Source organism: Gorilla gorilla, chromosome 3 (genome assembly GCF_029281585.2).
Source record: "Gorilla gorilla gorilla isolate KB3781 chromosome 3, NHGRI_mGorGor1-v2.1_pri, whole genome shotgun sequence".
NCBI lineage: Eukaryota > Metazoa > Chordata > Mammalia > Primates > Hominidae > Gorilla > Gorilla gorilla.
In genome coordinates, this window is record NC_073227.2 from 28,941,171 (window position 1) to 28,956,287 (window position 15,117).

General features: G+C 38.5%; 2 protein-coding genes across 12 annotated transcripts in view; one reads left to right on the forward strand and one right to left on the reverse strand.

Annotated features, from left to right (window-relative positions):
* PACRGL (parkin coregulated like) overlaps positions 1–6,288 on the forward strand; it is a 58,529-nt gene extending 52,241 nt beyond the window's left edge. For 3 of the 5 annotated variants that reach the window (XR_010133205.1, XR_008679373.2, XR_010133201.1), the window contains one exon: positions 4,024–4,294. The gene's annotated coding sequence lies outside the window, so the exon portion shown is untranslated. Of the gene's footprint in view, positions 1–4,023; positions 4,295–5,286 lie in introns of those variants that run through there. The other 2 variants (XR_010133202.1, XR_010133203.1) reach the window with 2 other exon arrangements.
* The window catches only part of KCNIP4 (potassium voltage-gated channel interacting protein 4), a 1,217,373-nt gene that overhangs the window by 19,919 nt on the left and 1,182,337 nt on the right, over positions 1–15,117 (reverse strand). For all 7 annotated transcript variants that reach the window (XM_063705093.1, XM_063705092.1, XM_063705094.1 and 4 more), the window contains 2 exons: positions 10,273–10,342; positions 1,122–1,192 (listed from right to left, as the gene is read on the reverse strand). In XM_063705093.1, the coding sequence (XP_063561163.1) occupies positions 1,122–1,192; positions 10,273–10,342 (141 nt within the window). The remainder of the gene's footprint in view (positions 1–1,121; positions 1,193–10,272; positions 10,343–15,117) is intronic.

The window sequence follows — 15,117 nt, forward strand, 5'->3', positions numbered from 1 at the left end:
TCTCATCAAAATTTCTGCTCATATTTAAGATGCATCCTTCCTCACTTCCAAATATAAATGCATCTTCCAAATTATATATATATATATATATTCCATAAGTAAATATAAATGTATATATGGAAAAGAGAAACTGGAATCACAAAGCAAAATATGTATAATGCTACTTCTGAGACCAAGCACAACCAAATCAGAAGGTAACAAATGAGGTATACATTTTTCACATATTTTCCCTAACAAAAATAAAAGCCTTCACAGCTGATCAGAGTTCATGTTGGGTTTATTCTCCTAATATTTAAAACAATATACTACAATTTATGATCTGCTATGTACCATTTGAATCATATGAATTACATGTGTGTGTATATATATATATATGAAATACATATATAAGCTATGTAAATATCTAGGACATTTTATTTTACTAGGTGCTTATACATAGTAGTTCATGAAGGAAATTAAATACTTTCTAGCCGGGCGTGGTGGCACGGGCCTGTAATCCCAGCTACTCAGGAGGCTGAGACAGGAGAATCACTTGAACCTGGGAGGCAGAGGTTGCAGTGAGCTGAGATTGTGCCACTGCACTCCAGCCTTTATGACAGAGCGAGACTCTCTCAAAAAAAAAAAAAAAACAAAAACGTTCTCTACAGATCATTTAAGTTTGTAATTTAAAAAGAGATTTCCTCGTAGAATTGTCAGGCTGGTGAATGTAGTCTTTTTCTACATTTAATTTCTTGCCTGTGTGCCCCACTTACTGAGACTTCCATAACAGGACTTTTGACTTTATCATCTTTGTATTTCCAAGGTCTACCACAGCAACTGGCCCATAAGGAGGTGTCAGTAACTGTTAGTTAACTCATTTGCCTTCCAGGACTTTTCACATGTAATTGAAGAAGTGGACTCTTCTTGTATGAGCCGATATAAAGCATTAGAAAATAAACTGAATGTGGCTTGCAATTTGTACATCTTTTGAAAGATAATTTTTGGCAATTACATGAGAGAAAGGGAGTGTCCTTGGGCTTTATTTCCCCTGAGCAAAAATAATCATCACCAAACTCACGTTTTCCCCCTAAAAAGACTAAACTCTAAATAGTCAAATGATATGAAAATAATCCAGGGCTTACCTCGAAACTCACAGCTCCATTGTGGTCTGTATCAAATGCATTGAACAGAAAATGTGCATATGTTGTAGAGTCTGAAATGGTAAAAAGGGAGTATCATTAAGTCAGTGTTTCCATATCCTACATAAGACTTGGATAGCAGTCCAAGCTTCCTTTGATCCAGAAGAATTAACTCTGCCTCCTTTAGTTTGTGCTTTCTTCACAACTGCTTACTCTCTTTCTGTAGAGGACTAGAGTTTGAGATTCACAGGAATAAGCAACCTACATAGAGGCCATTGGTGACAAACACTCTCTATGAGTTTCTGGCTGGCAATGCTGTAGTCTTGGGTGATGAGATTAACACTGGGACAAGAAATGGTCCCATAGGTGGATGTGAAGATTGAGACTTGTCTGGAATTTGCTTAGTGTTTGGAAGAGACCATCTCTAGAAGTAAAGTACTAAAAATACTACCAATGAGACAGAGATGAGTTGCTATTATTAGTGTCTCTGTCATTATTAGAACTTTCATCATTGTTACAACTCAGAAAATGATATTGGGAATTAGAGAGGGTGAAAAACATACCCAAAGTCACACAGTGAAGAAGGAGTAAATCTGGGACATGAACTTAGGTCTTTCTGACTCTGAGAACCAGGCTAGCCCTCAGCCAGTACCAGGCTAGCCCACAGGCAGTAAAGTTGGCTGATGGATTGGGGTCATTGGTGACTTGGGAAGTTTCTGTGGCTGTGTTGGAAGGGGACTGGGTGGTCCTACATGTTCCTAGTTGTATGAAGTTGCATGAAGTAGGGAGCCCCTACTCTGTCTGGGTCCTGGGTGGGATTCAAGGATCTGGGTAATGATGGACAGGTATGTCTTCTGAAGTCTAACAGGTGTTCTTAGTTTGCTTCTATTGGGTATTCTTCCCCTCTCATTTTTCCTTCCTTCCTTTCCTGTTTCTCCGTTGTCTCCTTAATCTCTGGGCTTTCTGCCATTTCATTTAAAAGTCTGTATTTTTTCCTTATTGTTTTCTGTTCTGAGTGCCTAGCTTTCATTCCTTAGGGTTTCTTTGCTTGACCCTTGATAAAATTTACATTATTATTTTCAGTGTTGCATCTCATGGGCTTTAGCCTTTTATCTTAACATTTTTTGTCTTCTCAAAATAAAATGGTAACCTTTTAGCTCATTGGCTCTACTTTTATCTTCTGTTTTAAATCTCATCTATTTCTATTTTATAACTTTTAAACTTTATTGGGTTTTAACTTATCATTGATTTACTTTTTACTTTATGAATTGCTTTTTATAGGCTATCAAGAAGCTAAGTCATAGTAACAGGAGTACAGAATTGCCCTCTGAGGAGGTCATCTAAATTTCTCTCCTGGCTCTCAGGGCTCACGGCCTCCTTACAGGTTGTTTTTCCCGAATGCTTCAGTGTAGTAATTAACACTACTGAAGGCTATACATTTCATGAGGTAGACTGTACACTCAATTTCTCAAAATGACAGTGGCATCTTCGCTCATCTCTCACCTTTTTAATATGCTGTGAAGAACTACTCATCTTTGAACACAGGAATTACCAGCACCGTTTTCAGTTAACTAACCAAGAACCAAAATTGGGTCTAAATAACATGTAACACTGTGACATCTAGAGTGGATATCCATCCAGTATTGATAGATTGCAGGAAGAAATTCTTTTGCACATGGAGCCAGGAGTTTAATTACCATAAACTTAGTTCTGTTGTTGGGAAGCTCCATTATAGAGTTATCAAGAATTGGCAGCCTATTTCAACTTGCAAAGTTGTTTTACTTTCAACAGTACTTTTTCACAGACTTCTTGAACTATATAGTGCCCTCTGGAGATGTGAATTGATCGATGGTGTGTTGAACTGATTTTCGGAGGAAGAAAAAAAAAAAGAGATTTTGCATATTTTATAATGAGCTTCATTAAGCAAGTCTCTAGTTACCCTGTTTTCACAATCAGAGTAAATGCCTTTACCTTAGCAAGCAGTACTCACCATAAATAATGGCTCAAAACAAACGATGTTTACTATTTTTTTAATCAAAAAGAAAAAAGATAACATGGGTATATGATAATTACTATTCTTCTCAAATGGAGTTTTTGTAGCTTAAAGCTTGATATGTGGGAATTATGCTTTCAAGGTTTACACTAATGTGGTACAGAGGACATCCAGTTCTTCTAAATGTGCCTCGGCAGTTCTTTTAGAAGTTACAGTGGCTTCCCAGTCTAGACAATCTATGCACAGAGGTTTTGATAATAGCATAGTGGAGTCAGACTGCCTGAATTTCAATCTCAGCTTCACCAGAGATTAAGTGCATGACCTCAAGCAAGTTGTTTTACCTTTGTGTGGCTCAGTTTCCTCATCTACAAAATGATAACAATATCAGTATGTACTTCGTAGAGTTTTGTTTTTTTTTTTTTTGAGACAAAGTACTGTTCTTGTCCCCCAGGCTGGAGTGCAATGGCACGATCTCGGGTCACTGCAGCCTCCACCTCCTGGGTTCAAGCGATTCTCCTGCCTCAGCCTCCTGAGTAGCTGGGATTACAGGCACCTGCCACCATGCCCGGCGAATTTTTGTATGTTTAGTAGAGACAGGGTTTCATCATGTTGGCCAGACTGTTCTCGAACTCCTGACCGCAGGTGATCAGCCTGCCTCAGCCTCCCAAAGTGCTGGGATTACAGGTGTGAGCCACCATGCCCAGCCTTCATAGAGATCTTACTAAGTTTAAATGAGACACTATTTGCAAAGTGTTTAGAAATAATCCTATACACTTATTAAAATTTCAATAAATATTAGCTATTATTATTTCCTAGGCAAGCCACTTTTATTTCAACTACCTTAAACACATGTGATCAAATCTTTTACAAACGTAACATCTTTTCACCTTAAATAACTTGCTGTTTTTGTAGGATTTCTGTTGTGTGTCTAGGTGACGAGTTCTAATTTAATGCAATTTTCTGCTCAATAAAAGACAAGAGAATTATGTCCTAAAAAGCAATGGTCCTTCTGATGGAGTTTGGATTTCTTCTGGCAAACACTTGAAGACAGTGGAAAGTTTTAAAGAAGAGGAGTGAAGCTACTGGCTTTGACTGGGTGAGAGAAAGAAGCAAAGGCAAAGGAATGTCCAGCTAGGCAGAAAACTGGATAAAATGACGAAAAGAGAAACTGTCTACAAAAGCATCTATGGTTCTGGTTTTATTCAACTGTGTTCTTAAGCACTCACTCCATAAATATTTGTTAAAAGAGTGAATAACTGACTTCTTGGAATCTAGATTTCAGTACAGTCCAGGGCTTAAAAGATATAACAGTGATCTCCCTTCTCCATCTATGACCTCTTCGTGATCACATTCCTTTACATAACAAAAATAATTACTGAGTTTGTTAAGCTGGGATTGCCTCAGTTTCTTATAATTTTACTTGTGAAGCTGAAAAATAAATGTTGAGATTTTATAGTTGAGCAACAAAATTTACAGATTCTTAGGGTGGGAAGACATTTTGGATACTATTTAGCATTGTATTTACATTGAACAAAGGTAAAAATAGGGACTTGTAGTGACATACTGAGGTCACCTAGTTCATGGTAAAGTTGGCAATGGAATCAAGATATTCCTATACCATCTCTTAGAAATCAAGGATACTAGAGTAGAAAAAAACCCTAGGATTCCTTTGGTGTGACTCCTGCATTTTATAGAGGAACAACCTGAGGCTAAGAAAAGGAAACTACTCGAGGTTACATACCTTGGTGGTGGCAGTCTATCCACAAACTCTGAACTGTCTTAGTCCAAAGTTCTTAACCCAATTATACCGAGAACACAATGAATATAGCAAGTAACCCTAGAGTTCGTTCTTCATAGTATTTGAACAAACACACTTGATTATCATGCCCCAGGTTTGTAGAATGAAATCAGTCTGGTTTATTTCTTTTTCCTTTTCCACACCCCTACTCCCATTGAATTCAAGCACGAAGAATAGAATTAGCTTCATGTATTTGAATATACAATTCATGACATCGTTACTATGGTAAGACAAGTTCATATGCGTGAATAGTAGCTTCTGTCAATAAGCCCTCTGTAAATCACCCTGAAAATTGTTAGAAATACTGTCCTAGGACAAGAAGGATACTCAGTGGGTGAAGTCTTTTTTAAATTTTATTTTAATCTTTATGTCTACAGAACTCATCTGACTCAAGTGACTTGCATACAGCGGCTGCTTAATAAATGTTTATTGACAGATTATTCTGACTTGAGCTCATTTGTTCATTCATCCATTCATTCATTCATTCATTCAACAACTGTTTATTATATGCCTAGTGTAGACAACATAAGTGCATTCCTACAACATGAGCAGGAATAGCCCAGGAAACTATGATTTTTATGGGCTTTAAAAATGTTTAGTGAACTAAAAGCTTACACACTAAAGCTTCTGTTGTATGTGGAGTTTAAAAAGTTTTTGTGTAACCATATAGGCAATAGCACCAACAAACCGTTTCCTCTCTGCTTGCCTTACAGCAGGCATACTTTATCCCCTGCCAACAAGAGGCTTTTGTTCAATCCAGTTTTTTCTGACATCCAGCTCACCAAACAAGTTGGGTTTGATAAACTGTTTCACAAAGCAATAGAGAAAGCTAACAGCCTGACACAATACAAATTGCAGAGAGTTCTGTAGATAAGACAAAGCACTTTCCTGGAGGAAATGGTGAGATGTTGTGATTTATGGACCCATCAATGTTACTGTTCATAATGAGAAAACCTGTTGCATTCAGACCATCATCCTGAATAAAGGATGACTCCGTGGAAGTGTAAGGATGGCCATCACATGAATTCGCCTGCCATCAGAGATCACGTTCTTCCTTAGGACATTTTTCCTTTTCTGGCCTTATGTAAGAGACAATTTGTATGTATGATATTAATTTTTAAAAATGCAAAGCAAATCATAATTCTTTAAAATATTTCATTTCCTTCAGCGATGCCTCATGTGGTCAGATTTCTGCATTCAATTAACATGAATAATCAAATAATTGTTAAGAGTGTAACAGTAATTTTTTCTCAAATCCCTAATCCCTTTGGATTTTGTGATAGGAATCCTTTGCAAAATAGATGTGCTCTGTTTAAGAAGATGTTCTCTAATGCAGAAATGTTATTTTTCAAATAAAGATATAATTTTAATGTGGAGCTGTATCCAAGTTTTAGTATGTAATAACTTGATTTGAAATGATTGAAAAATAACTTAAAGATTTTCATCTGCATTGGTGCTTTGATATTAATGCATATTAAGATGTTGGTAGGCACTCAGATAGTAAGTATAATTTTTCTTTAAAAAATCCATGGGTTTTAAACAATTTAGAAAAACATGAGGTAGTTAATTAATTCCCCAAATTGATCTCTCATTAATGCAGACAGTGAACTCATTATAATCCTGGCATCAGGTACTATTACCAATACCTGTCTGTGGTTTTTTAGAAGGGCCCTCCCCTCTGCACTGTAGTAATGGGATGGGGTGGGAGAGTTGTCATCCAAAGTATATCCAAATTCACTTAATAACCGTCTTCCTGTGTTTTCTTAGAATTCTAATTTAATTCTTTTAAAAGTCCATCGAAAACAAAAATTTGTTTTGACATGTTAGGCACAAAATTGTTTTAAATCCACTAAACTAGCTAAAACCAAATGGATTAAAACCCCAAAGGAAATCTGACTTTTGTATGACACAACTAATACTTAAGTGCTGTACACTTTTCAAAGAGCCTTTTACAGATATTATTCCATTGTACAGTGATAGCCACCATGTGATCATTCATTCATTCATGCAAAAAGCATTTATCAAGTGCTATTACTTGTCAGCCACTGTCCCATGACCTGTGGATACAACAGTAAACAAAGTGGAGAAATCCTCTGTTCCCCTGGAGCTGACATTCTAGTGGAGAGAAAGAAACAACAATGGTACAAGTGAAATATATATTATTGGATTGTCTCGAGTGCCAAAGAGAGACATAAAGCAGGGGAAGGGGATGGGGAATGTTCAAGGTGTTGCAATTTAAGATAGAGTGGTCAGGGCAAGTCTCACTGAGAAGGTGGCATTGGCATAAATGCAAAGGTGATGAGATATTGAGATAGATATTTGGGAGAAGATAATTTCAGGCAGAGGGAACAGCAGGTTCAAAGGCCCAGGAGCAGCATCATGGCTGGTGTGCTGGTGGGATGGCAAGGGGGCCACTGGCTGGGTGAAGTAAGTTGGGTGGGAGAATGGTAGAGGATAAGGCAGAGAAGGGACAAGAGACAGTAGCCACCATTTGTAGGCCACTCTGTAGGTTGTGGCTTATGTTCTATGGAATGGTATGGTTTTGAACAGGCAGTAACATGATTTGCTTGCATTTTAACGGGATCACTCTGACTCATTTTAAGAGTAGACCATGGTTAGGGGAGGAGTCATCAGAATCAGAGAAGTCAGTTTGGAGACTACTGTGTTTATTTTGGCAGGAGATAACGGTGGCTCCTTTAAGTGGAAAGTAGTAAAAAAAAAAAAAAAGTGTTGGCAAGGTCAATGGCAAAGTCAACTCTGGCCATAATAACAGAGAGAAACAATTGTCCCCTATATTGAGTAGACGTCAAAGTTGAAAGGAAGTACTAGATGGTTCCCTCCTGTCTTGATATAAAACCTTCTTCCTGAACTCCCTATTCATGGACTCCACTATCCCATCGCATCACTATCTTTTTCCTCCAAATCTGAATCCTATTTATCTCTTTTCTTTTCTATCCTAAAGCTATTAACATCTCCTTCTTTACCAGTCTTCCCTGTGTATAAACAATGTCCAATCTTTTCTACATTAAAAGATAAAGTCTTCCACTGGTATCTACCCAGCATTATGATCAGTTTCCTCATTACTTCACTCTTCCAGCAAAGCTTTTTGTAAGTGCTGTCTCTATTGGTTGTCGCTGTTTTCTTCTCATCGTCCTTTTCACCCTCTGCAGTTTGGCTTCTGCTTGTGCGCTCCACTCCCTAGTACTTCATCCAGGGCACTTGGGCTGTCCTGATCATACCCAACAATGACTCCCATGTTGCCACATCCCAAAGAGACCTTCTGATCCTTACCTTACTGGACTTTATCATTTCATTTCTGAACTATCAATCTCTCTCGTGTTTATTTCCATAAACTGTTCATTCCCTGACTCCTTTGTTGATCCCTTTTCCTTATGGTTCTTGACATGTGTTCTGGAGTTTCATGCTGGCCTCATGGAGCTTGCAACCTTTTATAGTTCCCCCAGTAACCTCATCTACATCATGGATTTAACCACTACTTCTTGATTAATAATTCTCAAATCTCTATCTCTTTCTCTGACTTGTCCTCTGAGCCTCACATTTGTGCCAACTTCTTGTTGAGTCTAAATCCCCACAGGCACCTCAGATGTAATTTGTCCAAAACTGAGATCATTATCCCCCTACTCCTCCTGTAAAGAGTCACCTGGTGTCCATGATGGAATCCTGGAAGGTATCACAAACTCCTCTCTTCATCTCTTTATGCCACAAAAACTTAGTTCATCCCTAAATTCTTCCATTTTTGTCATCTAAATATGTCTGTAATCTGTCCCCACTTCTCATTTTCTCCTATGCATATACTTGTTTAAAGACCTTATTGTTTTGCCTCCTACAGTAGTAATCTTCTAATTAGTCTCCCTGCCTGCAGTATTGCTTACCTCAAGTTAATCTTCCACTGACCTATCAGTGAAATGTATCCCAAACACAAATCAAATCTGACTGTAAAAGATCCCACTTAAACTTATCAGTGGCTTTGCATCACCTCAAGGATAAAGTCCCATTTCTTCATATGGCATCCTTGACTCTCTAGGACATTTCACCCTCCATTGTACACTCTCTACCTTAGCCACACCCAAATCCTGGCAACTTCCTGCAAATGCCCATCTTCAGTTCTATGCTCTGACCCTTTGTTTACACCCCATTTGCCTAAAATGTCATGTCCCTACTGCCTTTTAAAGGGGGAAGACATCATACTCAGAAGTGAACTTCTCCTGAGAGGTATAATGGGAGAGTGAAAGACTATACACTTTGGAAATGGATCAAACTCTCTGCACCTTAGTTTCCACATGTGTTATCTATAAAAAAATGAGGATTATAGGTAGGGTTGTTGGATGGTGAGGCATGCCAGGGACAGGCACATATTAGATGCTGTCTGAATGGCAACAACTTCAGCTCAGGTTCAACTCATCTGGAGAGTCTCTTTTTATGTCCTCTCTGTCCTGCAGCTAATTTAATCATGCCAGCACTGTGCTCTCAGAATATTATTTTTTAACTCCCATAATCTCAGTTATACTTGAGGTTGACATTGTCCATCTGCTACACTAGCTATAACATTCTTTTGGGCAGAGATTACATCCTATTCCTCTTAATTCCCCCTACGTGATCAGCACCTCATGCATGGCTAGGCACACCATAGGCTGTGGCACAAATGTAAGTTGGGCATCTGTTAGGTAATTGAAAGAAAAACTATAAGGTCCAATGGCAAGAATATCTTTTCACTCATCTCTAACATGCATGTATTATCATTACGCTATCCTTGTGTTTTCTTTCCAATTAAAATAATATCTAGGATGGTTTTAATTTTCTCAGATGAGGGAGCACAGTAAAGAGTTACTGAAAGAAAGAGGAACAGCAGAAAATATACAAGGGGAGGCTGCAGAAAATCTAGGTTATAACCCAGATCTGCCACTGAGTCAATATGTGGCCCTGAGCAAACCATTTACCTTCTCCAATCCCCAGATTTCATATCTATAAATTGAGGATAATTACATTTGTCCTAATTTTCAGAGTTGGGAGAATCAAGTGAGACCTACGATGCATGTGAATGAGCTTTGTGGCATTTTTGAGCACCCTCATAATAGTCAGAAAACATTGTGTATTTGAGAGCCACAGTACTGGGCACACAGTAATAGTTGTATTAAACTAAAGAGCAGCCTCTTGGATATTTGATAATTTCTAAGTCGCTGGCTTTTATGGTACATTAAAAATTATATACACTTGCATGCTGTGCATTAATTCTTTTACATAACGATTAAAAATGTAGCATCATGCTATGAAAAATTAAACTCAACACTGCAAGCATAATTGTAACTCTGATAGTATGTTAACAAGTCCACATTTGTACTTACCTCCCTGTGGAAAGAACTGCGAGTAAATCTCTTTGAAGGTTTCTTCATTAACAACACCACTGGGGCATTCCTAGGGAAAGTGGCAGAGAAGCAATATGAGCAAAGTGTTCATAAAACTGAATTTTTTTGCACATTTTGAAACAGAACTGTCTACCATGCAAAGCTGCACCAAGAAAGTTAACCATTCATCCATTATTACAAAGGGAATAAAAGCACACTATAAACTTATGTTTGTTCCAGCTCTCACAGGAAAAAAAAGTAGATGTAAATATCTTTGCATATTGAGTATCAAAGAGGTGTAATGTATTCAGAAACACAGTGCTGCTTTTAAGAACACGTATGTTTATTATAAAGTAAAAGGAAATTGCATTATTTTTCACACAGCAAGCATGTTGCAAGATGTTTATAATATGGTCTTTGGAGAATCTTGGTTTTGTCCTCTCAAGGTTTTCTGAACTCACATAATCTTCGATTCAATGGCAGAATTACTCTATTGGCATCTCCAGTGGCTCAAGAAGCTTCAGCCAGTAATAGATACTAATGCTTGTTAACAGGATGTCTAGGCATACCCAAGACATAGTTTTGTAACAAGTGACCTTGGGTGAGATAGAACCCCATATTTTTGAACTTCCGGAAAGGAGAGTCTGCAAAGAAATGGCCTGGCCTGGGCTTAATAGATCCCCATCTTTGTCCCTGGGTCAACTTATCAAAGAATGATGGACATTGATCTTGGGAACTACATCCATGTTGGACAACTGACCTGGAGGGGCCACAGGGCAAGGTTAGCCCTCTGAGAGTGGTTTTGGCATTTTTGCTAAAAAAAAAAAAAAGAAAGAAACTTAAATCTAAAGTGTCAGAAGGGGGCTGCCTTGGTGCAGAATATAAGGTTCGAGCAAGCAAATTGTCCCCCAATCTCTGGAAATTCCTCCATGTTTTGGAGTTATAAGAACCAGCGTGGTTAAGAATGTTAGGCGTAGAGGCCCCTTGAGTGGTGGAGACTGACAATCACATGATAGCCCAGAATTGAATCATGTGAGATATTAACTGTACGGTGATCCCTTGTTATCCATGGGGCATTGCTTCCAGGACCACCGTGGATACCAAAATCCACGCACATTCAAGTCCCACACTTGGCACTGCAGAACCTGCAGATAAGAGAAGTTGGTCCTTCCTATCCTGTATCTTTGATCTGCATTTGGCTGTGGATGCTGAAGCTGCAAATTCAGAGGGGCGACTATATTTATTGACAAAAATCCACATATAAGTGGACCCACACACTTCCAACTAGTGTTGTTCAAGAGTCAACTGTACATTGTAAGTGGAGAAGTGGTAAGTTCTGTTTAGTCTCTTTTAGTAGATTCTCATGAACAGTCCCATGTGATCAGAGCTCCCCTGACTCTAGTTGTCACAGCACTCCCACGCCACCTAACTTCCACCCAGGACTAAGTTCATTGGGGAAGGATGAATGGTGTGCTAACTCCCCAACAGGCCTGACTTTAGACGTGAATATTCTGTGTACTGTAAATTTGATACTGTTTCCAGCATCTTTATCAGTCACCTATGGTAGTATTTAAAACATCACTTAACCCTTAAAATCATTGTTCCCTCACTAATAAACTTTCTTTCTTTATTCCAGTGAGTCAGTTACTCAACTGTAATGTGCTTCACCTACAGAATTTTCTGTTTTCTCATTTGTTGTTTTGAAAGGTAGGACCTTTGATACATGAACAATGTTAACTAACAGTTTCAATGTGAATTTGTGTTTACAGAGCTTCTCAATATGGTTTTATCCCATTTGTTAATGATAATGAGCTTAGGTAGGCAAAATAGCTGCATTCACAGAGGCAGAACTGGAGGTGCTGAGTGGCAAAGCAGTTTGTTACACACTAAGCCAGTGGGGAAGCTGGAATGTGGGCTTGGAACTCTCCAGGTCATGACAAGGTTTCGTATTAGATGACCCCTGTAGAAATAATGATGACCTCAAGGACCTAAGAGAATTGGAGTAAAGAAAAAAACAACCAAAAACAAATGAGCAAGCAGGCAAGCAAGTGAACGGTGATGGTTGATTTTATGTGTTTAACTTGTCTGGGCCATAGTGTCCAAGTGTTTGGTCAAGCATTATTCTGGATAGTTCTGTAAGGGTGTTTTTGAGATTTATTACATTGGTGCAAAAGTAATTGCGGCTTTTGCTATTACTTTCAATACATTTAAGCCGGTAGACTTTAAGTAAAGCAGATTGCCCTCCATAATGTGAGGGGGCCTCATTGAATCAGTTTAAGGCCTGAACAGAACAAAGACGGACCTTCCCAGAGAAAGAGTGTTCTTCAGACATCATCTGTAATATTGGCTTCCCTTGTTCACCAACACCCTGCCTTTGGACTTGAACTGTAACTGTTTTCTGAGGCTCCAGCTTGCCAGACCCCTTCATTAGATATCAAGCTGGCCAAGCCTCCACAAAGTGTGAGCCAATATCTTAATAAGTCCCTTTATACTCACACATCCTATTAGTTCCATTTCTCTGAAGGACCCTAATACATAAATGAATTAACAACCAATAGCTACAACTCCAAAAAGGAAAGAAGGTGGTATGTATACAGCCAATCTCTCAAACATTTTGACTATGTATCTAGCTGACACCAATGGACCCATTTTAAGACTAAACACTTTGCAGTTAGACCCTCTCACACATGGAAATTGTGATTTATTGGCTATTTAATGCTAAGCCATTTGCTTGGGATAGTAAGGAGAGAGTAAATACCTGGCTCTCTGTCATCAGGTGGCAAGCTTGTGCAAAGTTAGAGCTGGAAAGTTGCCTGGGAGTTAAACTTGATGCTGATAAAGGAAGAGGACTTCAAGCAAAGGGACCTCTGCATCAACAAATTTGTTAGCTGCCTTCAGTCTCTAGATATATTTAATAGATATAATGTGAAATGAATTTGTAAACTGACTATCTGATATGCATGTGTTTTATGTTTAATCACATATCTGTGTCAGAGGAAACCTTTTCTCTGCCAAATGAAAACTACTGGCCAAGTTTCAGGGTGGAAAGTCTCACCAGATAAATTTGTTTTTATCCACCTTATATTCATTACATTAGTTTACATCTCTACAAACAGATACTGTATGCCTATTATTCCAGGAGTCTTCTAGGAACTGGGACTGCTACAATAAACCAGTCAAAGGTCTTCCCATCATGGAACCTCTATCCAACTAAAAGAATAAAGACTGTCTTTGTTCAGGCTCCTTTAACAAAATGCCATAGACTAGGCAGCTTATAAACAATAGAAATTTATTTCTCATAGTACTGGAGGCCAGGAAGTCTAAGACCATAGGATTAGCAGATTCAGTGCTTGATGAGGCCACATTCCTTGTTCATAGATGGCATCTTCTAGCTGTGTTCCCACATGGTGGAAGGGGTGAGCTAGCTCTGTGGGGTCTTTTATAAAAGGACACTTATCTAATTCATGAAGTCTCTGTCCACATGATCTAATCATCTCCCAAAGGCCCCACCTCCTAATACTATCACATTGGGGGTTAGGATTTCAACATATGAGTTCTGAAGGGACACAAACATTCAGACCATAGCAAAGACCAATAACTAAATTTTAAAAAATCAAATCCAAGAATGATGATCTTTTATTTATTCCCAGAGATTTTTTATTGAAACTAGTGCATTTTTTTAAACCTACAGGTGAGAAAAGGATGCTAGTGATTTACAAGATGGTATACATTCTCTAACTTTTTCTTCACCTCTTCTGTGCAGTGATCTCTCCATAAAAGTGGTCTCTCTACTTCTCTATCAAGAATGAATTTGGCCAGGCTGCATGTGCAGCAAAGTGTAAAACATAAACAGTGTGCTGTATTAGTTAACTCTTGCTGCTGTAACAATTAGGCCTTCAAATATCCCTTAATCAAAATGCTTGGGAACAGAAGTGTCTTGGATTTTAGATTTTTTGGGATTTGGAATATTCACATTACACTCAGCAGTTGTGTTCATTTTCACACTGCTATAAAGAACCCGAGTCTGGGTAATTTATAAAGGAAAGAGGTTAACTGACTCACAGGTCAGCATCCCTGGGGAGGCCTCAGGAAACTTACAATCACGTTGGAAGGCAAAGGAGAAGGAAGGCACCTTCTTCACAAGGCAGCAAGAAGGAGAAGTGCTGAGTGAAAGGGAGGAGCCCCTTATAAAACCATCAGACCTCATGAGAACTCACCCACTTATCGGGAGAACAGCATGGGGGAACTGCCTCCATGATTCAATTACTCCACATGCTTTCTCCCTTGATACGTGGGAATTGTGGGGATTACAATTCAAGATGAGATTTGGGTAGGGCACAAAGCATAACCATATCACCAGTTGAACATTCCTAACCTGAAAATCTGAAATACTCCAATGAGCATTTACTTTGAATGCCATTTCCCTCAAAAAGTTTTGGATTTTACAGTATTTTGCTTTTTTGGATGAGGGATATTCAACCTGTATAACACAGTTAAAAACCACTTAGTATATTTCTTATTCATATAACAATCTTGGGTGAGTGTACAGATCAACTGATGGTTCTTCTTAGGGACAGAGGCTAATGAAGATTTGGTGACTTTAACATATGGCACCAACAGTCTCTGTGACTGTGTCATCCAGAAGGAGGAAAAGAATGCTGAAAAGAGTACATGGAAACTTTTTATGGGCCAGGTCTTAAAGTGGTATACATCATTTCTATTCTCATTTTTTTTGTTGTTAGAGATCACTTAATGTGTCTACCCCAAACAAAATAAGAAGTCTGGTATGGCCAGAAAGAAGACAAGAATGCAGATTTGTAAAGAGTTTGGAATATCTATCCCTGT